The sequence below is a fragment of the Botryllus schlosseri genome, chromosome 10 (genome assembly GCF_051294905.1).
Source record: "Botryllus schlosseri isolate E-star chromosome 10, Bs_hap1, whole genome shotgun sequence".
NCBI classification, from domain to species: Eukaryota; Metazoa; Chordata; class Ascidiacea; order Stolidobranchia; family Styelidae; genus Botryllus; species Botryllus schlosseri.
The window spans coordinates 11,496,798-11,510,301 of record NC_137245.1 but is presented as its reverse complement, the minus strand read 5'-3'; the positions used below and the strand labels follow the sequence as shown (position 1 = coordinate 11,510,301).

At 42.5% G+C, this 13,504-nt stretch overlaps 1 protein-coding gene and 1 long non-coding RNA gene across 2 annotated transcripts in view; one reads left to right on the top strand and one right to left on the bottom strand.

Annotated features, from left to right (window-relative positions):
• Positions 1 to 12,589, bottom strand: part of LOC145449128 (uncharacterized) — a 44,597-nt gene extending 32,008 nt beyond the window's left edge. Inside the window, exon 1 of the long non-coding RNA XR_013918144.1 lies at positions 12,359 to 12,589. This is a non-coding gene — a long non-coding RNA (uncharacterized LOC145449128). The remainder of the gene's footprint in view (positions 1 to 12,358) is intronic.
• Positions 1,199 to 6,550, top strand: LOC145449102 (uncharacterized). Its single transcript, XM_080327575.1, has one exon. The coding sequence runs from the start codon at positions 4,114 to 4,116 to the stop codon at positions 5,731 to 5,733; it is 1,620 nt and encodes a 539-aa protein (XP_080183701.1). The 5' UTR covers positions 1,199 to 4,113; the 3' UTR covers positions 5,734 to 6,550.
• Positions 12,590 to 13,504: the final 915 nt, after the last annotated feature.

Sequence of the window (13,504 nt, the reverse complement as noted above, 5' to 3'; positions counted from 1 at the left end):
AATAGAAATGAAATCAAATGGATTGTCTCACTAGTACAGTATTGAATTTAACAACTTTCTTGTGGTATATTTTTGCAGATCTTCTTAACATGGTCATAGTATGGTAGTCTACTGTAGTCAATTTTCAATCCGGCGCATATTACACTTATAGTAGAACTACTATGAACCGAAAGAGTGTCATGAACTGATTCGAAAAATATCAATTATATCATGAAAGTTGGTTCAAATCCAGGTGCATTATTATATACAAGTATCAGTCGATAGCCTATGCGATGTCGCTGGCAAACTGTTGCACTCATGCACTGTGACCGTCTGGTTCAGTGTTAGTTCCCATGTTCGAGTTTTTTTTTGGTGACTCAACTCATTGATTGGTACCGTAGCCCGTCTATATTTGGTCGTACTGGTACTTGAAAAACAGCACTAGAAATTGATATGAATTAGGAAATAAGTATGTTATGAATTCGAGGCATTGAATATTACGGTACCTATAATAGTCCAACACCAACATGGGTTCCAAAGTTGAACATGACTCAAACTCAAAACCGGAGCAATCAATAGAATGAATCTAGTTTCAATACTATGACTCGGACTTGACTTATTCAACTGGTGGTGAATTGAAAATGACTCGATATGAGTCAAGTCCAAACTATATAGAAGTAGGATTGACTTGTGACTTAGCAGAACATCAAAATACAGTTACGTAATCAGCATTCAAATGCACAAGTCCCAACGAAGCTACACTTGCCACTTGCCAGTACATCAAATTACCCACCGGTTACGGTACAGTCAAATATTGGAACAAAATGACAGAACGAAACACGAAAGCGTGTCCTTGCCAGTGTACGCGGATTGCACAGTGAAGCGATTTCAGAAGAGAGCACGTTGGTTGATGAACTGAAAGTAATAATGAATACAGCGGGTGCAAGGAGACCGACGAATACGTCGAAATGACAATGGGTGGGAAAAACTGGTGGCGATACAGAACTGAAAATTTTCAGTCGTTCTCTAAGAATTAATAGTGCTCTTGGGTTACAAAAACAACGTAACTGTACTTTTTGTAACGCAAATGTGGATATTTTATTTCCGCTTCACTGCTTCTGAAACAACTTCTTCGCTGTCGGAGTATAGATAACTAAGGTAAACCGGTTTACCTTAGTTATCTATAGTCGGAGTTGGGAGAATCGGATCGCTTTCTGGGAGTGAGAAGTTCGTGTTTCATTTTACCGTAATCTGTTTATGTGGCTCCGTTCGTTAGTGTTAGTTAGCTGATCGATCTATCTGATTAACCCCTTAACTTTTCGATATCAGTCGGCGACGTATGCTGGAATATTGCCATTATGAAAATTTGGTAATATTGATTTTCAAAGCACGGTAATGGATGGATGAAGCTTTGGGATCAGCTACGTTGTTCCAGTTCAGAGTGCGAATTGATGAGCGCAGTTCTCTTTCTATGATATTTTGGATTGCTCGCTTCATGCAAAGGCGAAAGTCTTGACGGCTTTATAGGAGTGATACCATTCAGATACTCGAAGCAAGCTATTTCGCTGTTAGTGCATATGATGCATCATTATGAAAATCAACTTTGATTACCGTAATGGAATGTTGCCTATGACTGGACAGTCTGGAATGATACACCATTTATGTAATTCCGTTGAGTGGCCAGTCAGAAACAGATTTTCAACTTATCATTGAGAATTTGAGGTGGATGATTCAAAATCAATATAGCTTTTTTATTGACGCCGTGATGCGAATCGGGATTATAGATATCGAAATCTAGCTTTCGTCATGGCACCAGTAGGGTGTGGGGCAGTAGCGCAAAGGTGCTGCGGTTTTAGGACTGACTCTGCTTCACAGTATAGATGAGGAAAAAGGTTGTTCAATATTAGGTACTGGTATGGATTTTCACATTCTGCTGTCTGGGGTTATCACAAGAAAATGAGCTATTTTTGCTTCATACCACTTTCAGACGGACCGCTGGGATGTGTGTACACTGTCCAGTGCAGACGGCATCGATGAATGGAACCTAGATCATTCTGTTGCCAAGTTTCAGGCAGATTCTATGTTGACTCAAAGCACAATTCAATTTTATGTAAATTCAAGATCTTTTTGTCCAATGTTACATCTTAGATATTACCTGCTCCAGGAAAAATGTCAGGTCAGGGTTGAAATTTGTAGAAACCATTTATTCAATGTTCATTCTGCCTGTCTTGTGTGTAGTGCCTGTCTAAAAGAGTATGAAGGAGTTCAGTTGATTTTGCTCATAGTTTGGTATGGGGTTGGATTTAACATTTGAGGGTATGTTAGGGTTGGGGATTAAAACCTACCGATCCCATTTCCCAATTATATACCCTAACACTACTTTCCGGGTCCCTAACCTTCAATTCAACTAACACACCTCATCTGGACTAGCTCGGCATAGCCTGCCCCTGATATAACAGCAATCGGACTGAAATTATCCAAATAGAACACGAAGCCAAATCTAACGCCCGATCTAACACATCCAAAAGCCTGGGCAAACCCACCCCTCATCTTGCCTAGAACCCAACCGTACCAATCCCGTCATTAGTATATTGTGACATTGACATTGCCAATTTACACCCACCCCTAGTTGGCAGTAAGGGATGTTGAAATTCCCCTGTTAAGAATTTGGGGATTCAAAAATTGTCAGCAATATGTGTGGTTTTATTCATGCTAGTAGACACAGAATTCAGTGCCTACTGGAAACTACACTGGGATAATGTCTGTAAGATGCGGATCTCACTGTTGAACAGATGATGAAAATTATTGGCTTCGTTACTGGGGATCAAAATGCTCAATGGAATGTGCAATGTTGTCCTCATCTTGGAAAAATATTGGATATCCATGTAAGAAGAATGCGCTGCACGTAATTGCACTGGATATTTTGTGATGGTTCGGCGACATTGTTGAGGATAAATGCTGAATCCTATGGCTGTTTATTTTGCTTTGAACCGGTATCCATGTTTCAAAGATTGATGCCCAGTATGTGATGTTCGCATACAAGTAGGCTACCATACCATAATACTGTACCATAGGCAATTATACACCACTCTGTTATTAGAGTTTGATTTGCTGATGAAGGTCATTGGTGATGAGTTATTATGAACAAGAATTTTGATCCTTCTCACTGACCAGATTTTGATCGTTGAATGAAAATTTCTGGTTATTTCGAGTCAACATAGTACAGCTGTTCCTGTTGTGTTTCTCTGTACTCGATTTTTTGTACCATCCTCGATCTTGCAATGTTGAACGGGTCATTTTAAGATATTATTATGATATGATGGACAGTTGGACAGTCATTATTGGTAATTGAAATATGTCTCGATACAAACTGGCCCTCTGAACGCTGGGTTTTCCACATCTCACCGAGAAAAAGCTTCTCACTTGATTTGTTCTGGTCAGCCACTTAATACTGGCGATATGAGACATTTCTGGCGTTCGGAGTTCTGGTGTTATGGCATTTCCAACAGTCTGAAAGTTGTGTATCACCTTCAAGATCGGTAAAGTAAAGAGAGTTACTGACTAAGGTCGTGTGCTTCTGAGGCCAAACATAGCGCTGTCGTCTGAACAGTTCTTTGAAATTGTTATATCAAGCAATGTTGCCACCAATGGATATCCTACATTAGGCATGGCTGCCAATGTAGAATCTCATGTCCTGCAATCCCGATAGGCGGCATGCACTTTATTCGGAACTCGAAAATATTATTAACTGCATTTCACTGTATTAAAAGTCATGATGAATACCCTGTCGTGCTCCTGCTTAGCAATTTCACCAATTCTGAATATCTGAAGAGTTCCGATACAATGAAAAGAATGGATTAAGTCCCCTTTGTTACATCAATCAAACTTTCATGTGGCCTGCAAATATAGTAATAAACAATGGAAGACCGTGGTAAAAAATTTGCATGCACACATATGTTTCACATTCTTTATCCATCACTGTGACGGTTGCTGGTGCACCGACTCGTACCATATTTGAAGTGATCTCCAAAATTTCACTTCTACTAACCTCGTCCATTAACTGAATAACACTCCCGATTCATGTCCGACTCCACACACCAGCTGAAAGCGATGTAACACTAATTGTTCTTTGATATGATACTACACAGATTAACGCAGAGCGCAAGATCACTTGTTAACATGAGTCGAATCGGAAATTTGAGTTCCCGAGTCTTTGTTGGCGGGTTGGACCCAGCTGTAAATGAATCCGACTTGGAGAAGGCGTTCGCTTTGTTTGGCGAGATCACGAATGTGATGGTGATGAGAGATAGAGAAAACGGCAGGTCCCGGGGTTTTGCCTTCATATCTTTCAAGGATTCTCAATCTTCTGAAGAATCTATCGCGAGAATGCATGGAGTCGAAATCAGAGGCCGGTGCGTGACTGTCCGTCATGCCGAAAGGGAGAGATTTCTTGATGACAAGAATCAGAGAGTTGGTGGTGGATATGCGAGGGGTAGAGGGGGCATGATGAGAAACACGAGAACTGCCGGTTCCGAATATTCTGGGTATAGTTTGCCGATTTCTAAAACGGTGTATGTCACTGACGATGATAAGGGTTACTCGAGGGGAAGCTCGTATGGACAGAGGCGGTCCCGAAGCCCTTTGAGTCGTGGTTATCCCAGTGTTGACAAGGGAAGACCAGAATATAGAGATCGCTCCCCTCTGTACAAGGACGAGCGCTATCCATCCAGAAGCGATAATTTAGCACCGCGGGCTCCGCATTCTTATTACGATGATGCCCGCACTCTGACTTCGAGTAGACTATCACCCAACAAGGAATTGTCTGCTTATATCAGAAGTCGAGAGTATTCTCCTATTCGTAACCTGGCGCCAAGTGTATCTGCTGGTTCAAATGATTACGATCGAGGTGCGTCTGGTTATGGAAGCAAGAGTCGAGGACGCGTGTCGCCTGAGCTTGAACTTGACAGAAGACAGGAGAGGACACGCGAATATGCGGATGATCGTAGACGCTCTCCGGAGCGTTCGAGGCAACCTGACTCTTACAGTAGAACTTCATCGAGGCCTGACTACGGCGGTTTTCAAAAGAGAGATGACGGTGATTTTAGGGATGCAAAAAAATCCAGAGATTATGTGGATTCAAGAAGACCGGCTTACGAAAGGCAAAGTCCGCCGCGTTCGTACAGAGGGGATTTCAAAGGAGCACGAGATGGGGAGGGGCGGTCCTCCTGGGGAGGGAGCAGTTATCCGAAGACGACTCAGAATAGTTACGGCGGTTGGAGCAGAGATGATGGTAGAACTGGTAGAAGCGAAAGACCAGAAGCAATTAGAGGCAGAACAGATGATGTATCTGACCGCGACGGTCGCCCGAACACTTCAAGATACGATAGAGATAGCTCGGCTCCTGGCGGTCGCGGCACGCAAGATAATTGGAAAGGCAGGGACAATCGAGGAGGTCAGGACCATTGGAAAGCCCGCGATGACCGGCCTTCTCAGGGTGATTGGAAAAGCCGCGAAAGCGGCCAGTATCAAGACAGAGGCCAATCGTGGAAAAGAGGTACGTCTGATAGAAGTTTCGGAGCTAAGAGGGAATTCCAAAAGCCGGAATACCGTGGCAATGGTGCTGACTATCACAGGAGCCAGTACCGCGACGAAGATAGGGTACCGAGTAGAAGCGCAGGGTTACCTCGTGACAGTAGCCCAGGCGCAAGGCATTCGGGACCTGTGGATTCTCAGAGGGGTGGGAGACGGTATTAGCTTCTGTCCCGGAAGAATTGCTTTCAGAATATGCTCATTGCTGCTACTGTTTATTGACTATTTGCCATGTGATTGGATATGCAAGCTTATCCCGGTGCTGCTGGAGATTTGAAACCTTTGGCTGTGCTGCTGTATTATCACTTGTCTGTTCTGCAGTTTTATGTGCCGTGTTTCTATTTGGATTTTACTCGACGTGCCATGTGCATTGTGCAAATACGATGCATTAACCACAAATTCTGGATGTTGGCTGTAGCATGAAGGTCAACTGATTTATCGCTGCATAGATCTGTAGTATCAAAATGCTATATTATAGAATTTGTATTGTGGAGCCTTTGATTTTATGTTGGGAGCTGGTCGACTTGATATGCTGATTTACATGATGGAATGCGTCATGGCTGTGAGGCTCATGCCATCGCAACTGCGAATTTTTCTGGTAATAGTTGTCATCAAAGTAGTCGTTCTCGTACCAGTAGTCTGATGCAGAGCACATGATTATGTTAATTGTCCCTTGTATGAAGTTGACTGGTGTAGATGCTGGATTCGAAGACATATTTTAACCTTGGTTCGGTGAGTCAGATTGTGTTGATGTGGTGTGGATCACTTTATCATAGGTACTAAAAATCAGGAGACAATTGTAAATTGCAGTGCCACAGTGGCAACACAGCTTAACATGCATTTAAACTTTCTGGACTGGATGTTACTCGCATGTGTTATCAAATGACCGTTCAACGATGAAACGAGATCGTTTTATTAAGTGATTTTATCAGCGATTGGTGGTTATCGCAGTTCCATATAATAAACTTTTGCGGCAATATAACTTGGTAATATATTTTCATCATTGACTTGGACGGACATCCTTAGGTTTAGGCAGAGATATAGTTCATCAATTGAAGGTTACATGTGAAAGTTGACCTGCATGCAAGTACTGTTGCTTCCTAATACACACCTCGTATGTCTACAAGAATGATAAATAGCAACACAGGTGGCCGCAGCGCAGTAGTCAGCATTGGTGTTCAAGTGTTTAAAGCCATAAATTTATACTTCATTACCATAATAATCGTCCGCGATTCTATTTTCATCTGAACAAGACACAATGTACAATGTGATGTATTGAACAAATGGGATGCCGAACGACCAGTTACGGTTGCAGTTGCGGTCTCTTAAACTGGCATTCACCTCGGCCTAGTGCCTGATTTCACAGTTCCTTTTCCTATGCTAGTCTCTATTCCGTGCCTCTTTCTTTCCATTCCTTCTGAGTGCGTTTTTACATCAGGTATTTTTCTGGGCATACTTTTAGCAGTAAATCTAAGGGGGTCCTTGCAAGATGTAGGCAAACTTTGCTACTAACGTAATATGGCTACTGAAAGGACAAATGTATGAGACCTTTGAAACGTAGGCCTACTCGGTTGAAGTGATATATAGTTACATTACGCGGCCCACAAAAGTGATGTAGATTCATCACAAGACTACTTGATAAAATCCAAATCGCAAAAATGATTGGCTTCGTCTGAAAAACTCTTCTTCACTTGAAAGCGCAAGCAGTGCTAGAAAGGGACCAAAGTATAAAACTGCGGGATATAATTGCATGAAATTATGCTATTGCTATGCCATCTATTACTTCCACAGATAGGTGCAATGTAGGGCCTAATATCGCCTCGTCTATTTCGAAACCTGCGTCGGCCTGATGTTAGATCGGTATCCCCAATCCATCATGCTCGAGCCCACAACTTCCACGGAAGTGGTAGCCTACTTGCCAGTCATGATCCTCAACCCAATAAGGCAGTTGAATATCTTGGAGAAACGCTCCAGTGTGGACTGTAGCATTTTTCTTGATAAAAAGATTGCGTTTTTGACTGCGTCGATCACAGTATTATTCTCTTCAAATTGGCGTGCTATGGGTTCAACAACTAGAGCTCACGAAAATAAGCTACCTGGCTGTGAGATATCAGATGGTTTCGATATTCAACACCTTGTCGCCGACCCCCCCCCCCCCCATTGTTATAATGTTATCCCTCTAATATTTGACGGGTCTGCGCATACTCACCAACTCCACTGCGCAGACCCTTGGACAACAGTGCGTAACGACTAAAAGAAGGTCATCACTTCGGATGTTTTGTGCGCAGCGTAGATTTTCTGTGCGCAGAGACGTGGTCTCAGCACTGCGCACGCGAAGCTTTGAGGGGAACATTTGTTCCCTGTTGTGTTCCGCAAGGCTCAGTTCTTGGACCGGTCCTTTTCACTTTATATGTCGATGATATCTTTGAAATCTCATCATTGAATACCTCACTGTTCACTGACGATACTCACCTCCTATCTTACGCACCTACTACCGCAAGCTTGAATGCCGTCACCTGGGATCAAATGCCCAAAGTGCATGAGTGACCGATCTGGACGTCCCATAATAGCCTTCGGGTTAACGCCGCGAAATCCCAATTATTGGCCGTAAACTCCTGCGAAACCTAACCGTTGGCAGCGCTGGCCAACCAATTTCCTACGCTAAAATTGCCAAATATAGGCTATACCTTTGGTGTTTTACTGGATTCGGACATGTCTTGGAAGAGTCTCATACAATCACTTAAACCACAACCATCGGAGGTATGTGGTATGTTTCGTTGCCTTAGATACACTCTGTCATCAGTTAGGGTTCTGTTGATACTCTCCAACACTATATTCATATCAAAGTTACAATACGGAATTCTTTGCTGGGGTGCTGCCTGCAAGAATTCGATTGACCCACTGCAAAAACTACAACATAAGGTAATCCGTATCATTGCCAAAGCCCCACGGGGGCCTGGATGTGCAACTGCTAAATCGCTTCTCAAAAGATTTGGTGTTCTAAACATAGAAGATATGAGGAAGCTAGAAATTGCCAAGTTTATGTATCAGTTCCATTGCCGTCAATGTCCCACAAACTTCAACGTACGACACACTCGCGTCAACAAAGAAAAACTACCATATGATCAGGACGAAACACAAGAAAACGCACTGTTCTATCAAGTACGACACAAGCGCGTCAACGAAGAGCAACTACCATATAATCAGGACGGAATACAAGAAAACGCATTGCTCTGTCAAATGCCGGATACCAATTGTGGAACAGCATCACGCCGACTATTGGACAATCGTCGAGCATGTCTGCATTCAAGTCGAAATACAAGCAATTTCTTCCAAATGAATACTAGTCAGCCTTCAGGATTACCGGACCACGACCTAGCATCGATCTCGCCTTTCGCCACATGCCGCCTCATTTTGTCGTTTGCCTTTTATATTCTGCTTTATTTTTCATTCAGTGTGCATGTGCATGTGCATGCCTCTTCTTCACTTCGCCTAGGCCAGTGGTTCTCAACCGCTGTGCCGCGGCACACTAGTGTGCCAATTGGACTGCTCAGGTGTGCCGCAAGCAAATGTGGTAAATAGGTCGAAGTATAAGAAAAATCCAAATTTTGAGTGTGTCATTGCTTTTTTTTATTGAATTTACCCGATCAAGACACGCGTTGCACAATCCGATGCAGTGAACAGATATAAGGATGTCGAGGCAACCGTAGTTACGGTATCTCAATTTGGTATCTCAATCTGACATCCCCAGCATTAATGCATTAGGACATGGATTGGGTCTCTCTCTGGGCTTTTTATTGTAAAGACGCTCTGAACACAGCAACGTATAGGGGCGGAGAATCTAATAAAGCTGCGACGCTTCGTAACTCGCTACAGCACTGCCATGAATCAGACCGGGGCCTCCATCGTCAATGGGTGTGTGACGCTAGTTTGCCCAGTGCCCACACATAGTAGCATTTAGGACGGTGATAACTAAACTTGGGGAATTGAGGTGTTGCCGAAGTGTTCACCTTTTACTTGTCGCCCCCACCAGAACCGGAGGCAGAACAGGGACGACACAGGTTGATGAACTAATTTTTGTTTCTATTTCTACTCCTATTCTTGCCATGTCTTCGTCATCGACGATCATTTTACCCCATACCGATATTACTTATTACACGGCCCACGTTTTGTAAGACACTGCTTTTGCAGATCGGGGGACTAGTAGGTGCCTACATAAACCTCCAACGCCTAGGAAGGCATTCTCACCACCGAGAAATGAAATCATTTGGAGGTGATGTTCACGTTTACAAATTAGAATTGCCAACACAGCCATTCACATGGCGATTGTTAGGTAGCGTGCCAGTGCAGTAAATTGATCAAATGATATCAGTTACAAATTTACCCGCCGCTGAGGTTTACAATTCCGTTTTATTGGAACTACAATTGAACTGCGGGTGGCTGCCAGTAACCCTATTGAGGTATGCTATGCTCAAAGGTGTTATTACATGATCTGCGTGGAAATGCGTTAGGCATCCATATATAATACACCTCTACGCCTTTGTATTTGTTAGTTGCGATCGTGATTGGACTCTTCGAAGCGACGGTTAATTACATCGACAACGACAACGCGGTAGTGGGCAGACTTTAGTGTCAAGCCAATCTTATGAAATTAAGCTCAGCCTGAAGTTCAGACGAGATCTCAGCAGGCCAGTTATGTGGTTACAGAGATAATAGTTGATAATTCAAAACCTCACACGGAAGCGGAGAAAGTTCTTCTTCCGGCCTGCAATAAAATTGTAAAAAGATGTTTGGGAAGAATTGAAAACGATTCCCATGTCAAATGATACCATTCGTAGACGTGTGACATGTCCGCAGAAATTAAAGAAAACTCAAGCAGAGAAAAGCCTACTTATGTGCTCCGAAAAGGTAGAAGCACTTGGTCAGTGACCACCTCTGTAAGACTATGGTTGCTGCTATATGCATTCTGGTAGTTTGCCTGTGCCGTAAGCCAAAAGAGTTCAGAACCACTGTGCTAGTGTGTCGCGAACTATTTTCCATTGTCAAAGTGTGCCGCGACGTCAAAAAGGTTGAGAACCACTGGCCTAGGCCAAGGGTTCTCAAAGGGGGGACATGACCCACTGGTGGGCCACAGGAGTAATTTGAGGTGGGCCGAAAAGCTGTTTGGAAAATTGCATGGTTAGTAAAAGTTTAGTTATATCTTTTATGTTCAATATATAGTCGAAAATATATCCATATTATCGAATTATGCGTAGGCTGTACTCCGATAAATAAAGCCTTTCAGCCGACTCTGATGATGTATGTATTGGCATGTATGGAGTCACAATGTACAACTGGAAAATAGGAAGGGAAGCAGCGGGTTTTGTCCCCTGGCTATGACAACCTACGACCAATAGCTTCGAAGTAACCATGTATTCCGACAGTGTCGTACGTCGTGTCTCGTGTGCCCTTGTAAAGGGTATGCAATATATGAGCATTGAACTCGAACTGGAATGCATTTGATGTTGATTTACGGTAGGCCTACTTCGGCAGGTCGTATCATTGTAAAAAAAAATCTCCACTTCTCTGTAGTATCCAATAAACCAAAGAATTGTTTGAAGCGGGCCCAGAATGATAATATTATTCCCCACCATAGTGGAACTAAAACCGCAAAGACAGTGTATGCAGGGATTGGATCATTGGGTTTCGCAACGTGAGTGGAACAGCGGAAGTACCAGAGGTGGTCAAAGTAGTCAAGAAATGTACTCAAGTAGAAGTAGAAGTAGCGACGAAAAAATCTACTCAAGTACGAGTAGAAGTACTTCTTTGAGCAACCTAAATCTATTTGAAGTAGAAGTAGAATTGACTGACTTTAAAAGTACTCAAGTAAGTAAGTAGTTATGAAAACGATCCTAATTCGTTCACATGGATTGTAAAAAGGTGCAAATTGAGCTATGCGATAGGTGACGAGCTTGATTCATATTGATGCATATCAGCAGGTATCCAATTTTAGATAGCATAAGCATTAGTCCACGTCAGGGGATGAAACTGATAGTATTGATATGGAAATGCGATGCTAATCCTCTGTTTTCTCGAACAGCACGTTTTAGAGAATAGCGTGGTATGGCGCCATTCCCCATATCATAAGGCCCGTGGTTTAGTCGAAGAGCAATACGGAGAAGTTGTATAGGATACGGTGTAAACATTTTGCTCGATTAGTAAAAACGTTAATAAAAATTTATGGTGGACCCTAAAAATGCCATATTGTGTAGCTTTATTTCCAGAAATTAAAGGCATAATTACTACACTTGCTTTTATACTTCAACATGTACGTTATCCAGATAAAAGAAAACTGATAATAATTATAACTCAAAGTATACTATATGATACTGGGAATTGAAAGTGAATATAAATACTACTTCTAAAAGCCGAACATGTATTTCATGTTTTCAGTCAAAAAAGTTTCAAAGGTGGTATGCTAAAACAGCTCTAAAACTAAAAAAAAGTCAGAGTCCGCTTTTCCAGATTTGGACACACCATGGACATGCTAGATTACGGTATGACAACTAAATACTAGATTGCGAAACATCAGTTTCAAACGTTATGATGAGCCATATATACCGTGATGAATTATTTTATATGGGCGAAGGGCGACAATGTGGTGTGAACGGAACCACGCTAACCCTCCTACCTAAATTATATTCACCGATACTTTCGTGAAATCATACTGGTCACTCCGTATCCACTGCGCGCGAAGCGCGACGAAAATTCTGAGCTTTACTAAAATTTTATTAAAATTAAATGTTGATACTCCGTGAAAACAGCCCCAAAATTCCTCAGGCTATCTTCCTGATTGGAAGATTAAACTACTTCTACTTGACAAACTGAAAAAAACGAAAAGTAAGTAAGTAGATCACAAAATATTAAGAAGTAGAAGTAGAAGTAGCGAAAATCAGATCTACTTGAGTAAGTACCAGGAGTAAAGGATAACTACCTGAGTACTTCGAAAAAGTAGAAGTACTTCGTTACTGACCACCTCTGGGAAGTACACAAGAGTAATGCGATCTTCCAGGGCCGCAGCTGTCGTACCCCACAATGAATAGGACCATTACTCTACAGTGGTTCTCAACCTTCGTTCCCTCGCGGACCGGTAAAATTTCAAAAAATATTGGGCGGACCTGTGAACTTTCGAAAATTGAAATCAACCTAAAATGTAAACTATGCAACCGTTTTATGCAAGTATATGGTGCTAAATAGTGACATTTAGAGGGGCTCAGTCGTAATTAATTATGTTCATTATGGCATCTGTGTGATTTGACGGTAGTGAGTCATAATTAGTCTAGGTAAAATTGCCTCTCCAAGATATACGTGCTACCGCGGAGAGTCGTTTACCGTCTTTCGCGCCGAAGGCCGTGGGTTCAACCGACCACGGGAACTCGAATAATATTCTTCTCTTTGACAATATGGAGAGAAGAAGCGTTTAGGCGTGGAGCCAAGCACCTTGTCATGCAACCCTGCTCATTGCCCACTACCACCAGACGTATGCTGTTCTGGCTACTTCGAATACAATGCGCCACACGGAAAATCTAACAACAGCTATACCGGCCATTCACAAAATGAGGGCCGAAAAAACACTTCGCCACCCCCCCCCACAAACGGGCCCCAACAGGTTGATAAGCCAAGCTTCTGGGGGACTTAGCTAGGGTTACCATACGTCCTCCTTTTTCGTTTTTTTTAGTGAACCACCTGATAAAGTGAAGATAAAAACAGTATTTTTGGCGCTGAGCGGATAAAAGTTGATCTTATTTTGTTTTTCCGACTACGAAGTGGGAAAAATTTATCAATTTTCCAGGACACGTATTGAACTTCAAAACAAGTCGAGCATGTTTCCAGACCTGATGTGACCTCACCAAGTTCTGAATCAGTTTAAAAGTTGATGTTTTATTTATTTTATCAA

Excerpts from the sequence above, each read along its gene's own strand:
- LOC145449102 (XM_080327575.1), top strand. The coding sequence starts at position 4,114 with ATGATACTACACAGATTAACGCAGAGCGCAAGATCACTTGTTAACATG.